This window comes from Lolium perenne, chromosome 7 (assembly GCF_019359855.2).
Source record: "Lolium perenne isolate Kyuss_39 chromosome 7, Kyuss_2.0, whole genome shotgun sequence".
In the NCBI taxonomy this organism is placed as follows: Eukaryota; Viridiplantae; Streptophyta; class Magnoliopsida; order Poales; family Poaceae; genus Lolium; species Lolium perenne.
The window spans coordinates 331,538,291-331,545,366 of record NC_067250.2 but is presented as its reverse complement, the minus strand read 5'-3'; the positions used below and the strand labels follow the sequence as shown (position 1 = coordinate 331,545,366).

General features: G+C 52.2%; 1 protein-coding gene across 1 annotated transcript; it reads right to left on the bottom strand.

The window, feature by feature from the left end:
- Nucleotides 1-312: 312 nt before the first annotated feature.
- LOC127314138 (O-methyltransferase ZRP4-like) lies at nucleotides 313-1,951 on the bottom strand. The gene is made up of 2 exons (XM_071823212.1): nucleotides 1,112-1,951; nucleotides 313-918 (listed from the first exon to the last, which is right to left on the bottom strand). Exons 1-2 carry the CDS (start codon nucleotides 1,877-1,879, stop codon nucleotides 619-621), a joined length of 1,068 nt encoding a protein of 355 aa, XP_071679313.1. The 5' UTR covers nucleotides 1,880-1,951; the 3' UTR covers nucleotides 313-618.
- Between the last annotated feature and the right edge of the window lie 5,125 nt (nucleotides 1,952-7,076).

Here is a 7,076-nt window from a genome sequence, read left to right as displayed (position 1 = left end):
GCGGCGTCCTAGCCATTTGAACCGGGACTAATGCTCACATTAGTCCCGGTTCCAAACGCGGCCGGGACTAATGCTCCGGGCAGCTCCGAACGGAAGGCATTTTTTCTACTAGTGCGTACATGCTTTCTGTCTCAGACAGAGGTGCTACGCGCTCTGGGAGAAGGTGCTTGCCAGAGTATCTTGACCGCAGTTCTATATAAGATATTATCCGGTATTTCTCATCTCGCTTGACCGCATTGACAAGCATCTTCTCCTAAACTCAACGATCTCGTGTGAACTCATATGGATGTCAACGAAGAAGAGAAGAAAAAAGAGTTTTGTGCTGCTCAACTGCCGCAGCATTTTCGGCTTTCTTTCTTCCTTTTATTGAATGAAAGGGAAACGGACATGAAGGCCGGACTATGCGCACGCCACGATCCTTAAGACTCTTGCCATCCCATGAGCGGCAAATAACTACGACCCTGCGTGAATAGACTCGATGCTAGACACGGACTCGACATGCTCGGCACACACACATCGCGTGCTCTAAGCTTTAGGGAAATCAAATTCCTAGCGGCTAAGTAAAACCGGAAAGAGAAACAACACCACGCCATTATGTGGTTTACATGACTAGACTTTTTATGGGTAGACCTCGATGATGGATCGAACACCTAGAACCGGTATAATCTTGTAGTCGGTAAACCCTGCTTCAGAAAACATCATCTTCCACTCTAGCTCATCTCGCTCAATGCCATTTATAATCATCATGTACACGTCAAACAAGGCTTGCACTTCTCTGTGCTTCACGTTTGACTGTCCTGCTCCAATCACAATATCCATGATTATCACCTTCCCTCCAGCATCTCTCGGAGGAATGGCTTTCTTGCAGTTCCGTAATATCTTGACACAATCGTCGTGGCCCCAGTCATGGAGAATCCACTGAAATGAATAAACATTGAGGGTAAACAAAAAAAAACGTATTGTTAATACTGAACATTGACGAACTGCTTAGTTTTTAGAGGAGACAAACTGCTTAGTTGGTTTGATGACTTAATGAGCCGCCTTTTAATATTTCTGACTGTTTCAAGTCATGTTCATTTTTATGGGAGTACTTCATCTACTCAAATAATACCTTCAGGAAGACAGCATTTGCCGGTGGAATGCTCTCAAACATGTCCCCGACGATGTACTTCACATTGGTGCCAGTGGGAGCCTTGGCGATGACATGGTCGAGATCCAGCACGGTGTATTCCACATGCGGAAATGCCTTTGACATGGCTTGGGCTGCTGCGCCGAGACCCCCTGCGACATCGATCAGCGAGGTTATCCCCTGGAAGACCTCGCCGCTCTCCTTGATGGCGATGTCCATGATGAAGCTGGTGTCCGAGACCATCCCATCGTTGATGAGCGCATCGAAAGTCGCGTCGTGTTCAGCCAGCTTCCACAATGGTTCGCCATGCGCCAGCTTGAAGATGCAGGGCTCCGGCAACTCCTGCTGGAACCATGTGCCAAGCTCGAGGTAGGAGGCGACAAAGTGGGGACTGAGCGACATGGCTGTGATTGAAACCAAGTTCCGCGGGCCGACGAGGAGGCGGGACGTCGGTGTGAGAGCGTACAAAAGCTCGCTGGAGCCGTCCGTGGGCTGCACGCCGAATACGCCGGAGACAGTGAGCACGCACATCAGGCGACGCAGAGAGGGGATCTTGGATGGGTGGAGCATGACCCTCTCTACTATCTGGGGAAGGGTGGCGGCGCCGCCGCCATGGTGTTCAATGGCATCGGCGATGCGGAGATCCAGGGCGGCCTTGAGGGCCATGGACTTGATGTAGCCGAAGGTGTTGTCCAAGAGGTTGAGCTGAGCATCGAGCAAGGCCTGGTTAGTGCTCTGGGTGAGCGTCATGTCAGATGTTTGGTACTAGCTAGTGCTGCTGGAGTGCTGGTTTCAGCTTGTTTGGGTTGATAGGAGAACCACGCCGTCTATATATAGACATGCCGCTTAATTGGTACCCGTGGTGCACAAACTCCACATCGTACTCTGCATAGCAGAATCCGACACCTAGATACTAATATGATGTGCATGGTTTCTCTAGCTCAGTTGAGTGCGCACTACTTGTGAATGTTGAGATAAATGTGACGCCTTTATTTTAATTAAGTTTGGTAGTACGTATCCCACAAAGCAGCCGCACTTTTTGACAGCCTCATGACACTCGTGTTAAATTAAATATATCTCATACTAACTTGGCGATGATGTACGTCGATCAATAATCAGCTGTGTCACACTCACGGTGCACAGAATATTTCCTTATTTCTTTGATGTTTAAGCACGGTATGAGTTAACGGAGCTATCTCAATCATCATAGTAAACAACGTAGCTGCCATTACGTCTTAGCATAAAGACGGAGAAGAACATTTGATCGCTTTAGCGTGTAGCACGAGTGCATAAAGACTGACAGCACTTAGCTTGATCGCTTTAGCGTGTACTGTTGGAACCGGCTTGTGTTTCCCGACTTGGGGAGTCTGTCCGAGTCGAGTAGAGTAGCCGACTTCGGGGCCTGTCACGAAGTCGAGTCGCCGATTAGCCGGCTCCTGGAGTCGGCAGTGTGTCAGCAGCATGGGTCTATACAGATTGTACAGAGTAGATAGATAGGACGTGCTAGATGTCATATACAGTGGTCGCCGACAGGTCAAGTCAGTATGGACCCGTCCCGTCGGTGTCTCTGACGGGACGTTGCTTTTTTACTTTGTAGTCCCCCAGTCCCTATCTAAAGGGCAACACAACAATAAGAAAATTGTGGCAAATCATTCACTTGTTTCGGTCACCCCTTCCTCTCCTCTGTTCTCAGTTCATCCGAGTCGGCAAGCCGAGTCGGTAGTTTAGTGCCAACAACTGGTATCAGAGCCTGAGTTCGTGAGAGATCGGCGGAGGAGATGACCGGCATATGGCATGTTCCATCGATACCTTGCTCGACCTCGACACCCTCTCCATGGAGGAGCTCATCGGCTAGCTCAAGGCAGCCGAGGAGCACCATGAGCAGGCGGAGCCGGAGGCCAAGCATGCTGGCAAGCTGCTCCTCTCTGGAGAGGAGTGGCTTGCGCGGATGAACCTGCGGGACAAAGGCGCATCGTCCAGCCAAGCCGGACGCGAAGGGGGCAATTGCCTGTGGCTATACCCGTGGCGCACCAGCTGGTGCGTCACGGCTTGTAACTTACCCGTGGCGCACCGTGAAAAGTGGTGCACAACGGATATTCGTGGGCCAGGTTGGCAGGGGTGGCCACACTTAGCCGTGGTGCACCACATACTGGTGCGCCACGGGTATATTTGGTACCCGTGGCGGGTTGGTCCCCCCCCCCCCCCCCCCGTGGATCGCCTTTTCAATTTTGGAAAAAATAAAAGAAAATGATAGAAACTTCAAATTTTAAAATTCTTTGAGATGTAGTTATGTTGTGTAATCTAGTAGTTAGGAAAAATAACAAACATCAATTTCGACTTATTTTGCAAAAACACATTATGTTTCGGTAAAAAATAGAGTTTTTAGACGTTTTAGATTTCGCGGCAAAAAAAATTCAAAATATACCCGTGGCGCACCGGTATGGGGTGCCTCACGGGTAACCTCACCCTAATCTGAACCTGAGCCCTCCTCCTCTTCCTCCTTTTCCCCTCTTCCTCTTGTTTGTTTCTCTTCCTCTTCTCTACACCGGATGATTATGCACCAGAGGAGCACTTCCCCTCATCCTTTTCCCCTCTTCCTCTTCTCTGCTTCTCTCCTCGCCAAGCCCCGTCGCCTCTGCACCCGAGCCCTCCTCTTTGCTTCTCTCCCTGCGCCAAGCCTCGTCGCCTCTGCACCGCGTCCCCTCCTCTCTGCCACGACGGCTCCCTCACGCCGCGGGAGACGATGCCGCTACCGCCTTGAGCCCCTGGTCTGGACCTTCTCGTCAACACCACAAGGAGGAGGCTGACCTCCTTCTCGCTTACTGCAGCTGCTCTCCGCCAACAGCAGCAACCATGGACGACGAGTTGCTGCTGGTCCTCTGCCCACCCACGATGCCATGGAACCGCTACCACGACGCCACCAACAGCAGCAGCAGCAACCATGGACGACGAGCCGCTGCTGGTCCTCTGCCCAGCAGGACTCGATTGCTTTTTTCATTTCTTTTTAGGGTGTTTTCTGTAAATTTGCGTTTCCCACAACCTGGTTGTGGACCTTTTTTTTGTTTCCCACGATGCTTGTGGCGCACCTATTATGCTACCCATGGCGCACCGCAACACTATGCGGTGCGCCACGTGTAACAAAAAGTGGTGCGCCACGGGTAGCCTTATTTCTAGTAGTGGCAAGCCGCAAGGCCGCGGGCGCGACAGAGGCAACCCGGGTGCGTGAGGCACCAGGAACGGCGACACGGTGAAAGATATGTGTCGGTACTATGGAATCGCCGGCCACTAGGTGCGGGATTGGCGCAAGAAGCGTGAGGAAGCTCACCTTGCGCGCGGTGGAGATGACAACAACGACGCGCTGCTCATGATGTAGGCATGCACCATGGCGTCCGCTCCGCAGCTCCAAGTGATGACTCGCCAGAGCGCGGAGTCGGGCACGCCGGAGGCGGCACCCTTGTCTCGATCGGTGGCAGAGTCAGTGACTCGACTGGTGGAAGAGCCAGAGGGCTAGTCGACTCCTTCAAAGGAGCACTCCCAGATCCGTTGGACAGCCCAGTGGGATCTGCCGACTCAGGAGGAGTCGAAGTCACCTCGACTCATGGAGTCGGAGGCGACACCAGTGCAGCAGCCCTCGGAGCTGGCTGTAGAGACTCGAGAGTCGCTCGCACCTAGTTGATAGGTGGCGAAGCTGGCTGCCTCGGAGTCGACCCTCTTCGTGGTGGAGGAGAAGGCGCAGGTCAACCTGGCGCAAGAGGGGGACTCCAAGGAGGGTGTCTGGTACCTCGACTCGGGCGCGACCAATCACATGACTAGTGATCGCGCTGCATTCGCAGAGCTCAACACGAGCGTCACCAGCTCCATCAAGTTCGGAGACGGCTCCACCGTCGACATCAGCGGGCAAAGGACAGTGTTGTTCGTCTGCAAGTCAGACGAGCACCGAGCCATCACCGGGGTGTACTACATACCCCGGCTGAACACGCACATCATCAGCCTAGGCTAGTTCGACGAGAACGGCTGCTAGGTGCTGATCGTGGATGGGCTCCTCCGAGTGCGTGACCAGCAGCGGAAGCTACTAATGAAGGTCAAGTGTAAGGACAACCGTATGCACAAGTTGACCAAGCAAGTCACCTAGCCTGTGTGTTTGGCGATACACACCGGTGCCAACTCGGCCTGGACTTGGCATGCGCGGTTCGGGCACCTCAACTTCGACAGCTTGCGCCGACTGGACAGAGGTGACATGGTGCGTGGTCTTCCTCTTGTGGAGCACGTGAACCAGCTCTGCAACGCCTGCCTAGCAGGGAAGCAGCGGCGAGCCACGTTCATGCAACAGGCGAAAGACCGACCGAGCTGGTCCACGGCTATCTCCGAGGGCCGATCACGCCGGCTACACCAAGTGGGAAGAGGTACTTCCTCCTCCTAGTCGATTACTTGATGCGGTACTTGTGGCTCGCCCTACTTGCGACAAAGGACGAGGCCACAACCGCCATCATCCGACTCTGGAATGGAGTCGAGTCGAAGTCCGGCTGCAAGCTGTGGACTCTAAGGATGGATCGCGGAGGTGAGTTCACCTTCGGTTCCTTCACCGCATACTGCGCGGAACTTGGACTGGAGCATCACCTGACGGCTCCATACTCCCCACAGCAGAACGGCGTCATCGAGCGGCGCAACCAGATGATTGTGGGCAATCTCCTGAAGGCCAAGAGAGTCCCTGGTGAGTTCTGGGGTGAGGCAGTGCCGACGCCTGTGTTCATCTTGCATAGGTTGTCGGCTAAGAGTCGCAAGCCAGATGTGCACTTCATGCGTACGTTCAGCTGCGTGGTGCATGTCAGAGAGACTCGACCGAGCTAAAGAAGCTTGACGATTGGAGCAGGCCGATGATCTTTGTGGGCTATGAGCCCGGCACGAAGGGTTATCGGGTCTTCGACCCAGCGAGAGGCTGAGTCCACATCACCAGTGACCACTACAAGAAATATGCTCACTTACGGGCCTCCACTTCCATCACTGTATCATCACGGTTGTCCATCTATGATGATCTTATGAAGAAAATAGGATCATCAAAAGCTGGCCGTCAGTAATGAACTATAACGATGATTTTGGCGAAATCGTCATAACCGTCTATGACAATCTTGGATTGTCATAACCTCTATGACGATTCAATATCGTCACTGGCAGTCTGGCCTGGCCACGTCAGGTCCTACGTGGTTGATCCGACGCGGCAAAATTGCGACAAAACGAAATACAGCCCGGTCCACTTATGTCGTTTACATGGGCCAGCCTTTTCTATTCTGGGCTTTTGGCCTTTTACATTCATTTCTTTTTAGGCCTTATTCTGGGCTTTAGGCCAATCATTGATGGTTACGAAAAGTAACGCTCGTAGGTCAAATAGATCCTGTTTGTGCTCATCCTACACACGTACACCTTTTTTGCCCCACTACTATAAAAGTTCTTCAACTAATGGCCTTAGGTACACATCAATGTTGTTGCTGGGTTGCTTCGGGCCTTGGATGAGCACTGACATCATAATGAACTTCCGCTTCATGCACAACCAAGGAGGAAGGTTATAGATACATAGAGTTACAGGCCAGGTGCTATGACTGCAGCTCTGCTCCCCAAAAGGATTCATGCCATCTGTACTTAGACCAAATCTTAAGTTCCTTGCGTCATCTATAAAGTTCGGGTACTATCTCTCGATTTTTCTCCACTGCGACCCATCAGCGGGGTGTCTCAACATCGCGTCTTTCTTACGGTCTTCTTTATGCTATCGCAACAACTTGGCATGCTATTTGTTTCTGAACAAACGTTCTAAGCGTGGTATTATATGAGCATACCACATAACCTTGGCAGGAACCCTCTTCATGGGGCGCTCGCACTCAATATCAACAGGGTCATCTCGTCTGATCTTATAGCGCAATGCAGTGCATACCGAGCATGCATCCAAATTCACGTA

Bases quoted from the DNA above. Each gene is read 5' to 3' on its own strand.
- LOC127314138 (XM_071823212.1), bottom strand. From the start codon at position 1,879: ATGACGCTCACCCAGAGCACTAACCAGGCCTTGCTCGATGCTCAGCTC. The intron at 919-1,111 runs GTATTATTTGAG...TATTCATTTCAG, and splicing joins CAAATGCTGTCTTCCTGAAG to TGGATTCTCCATGACTGGGG.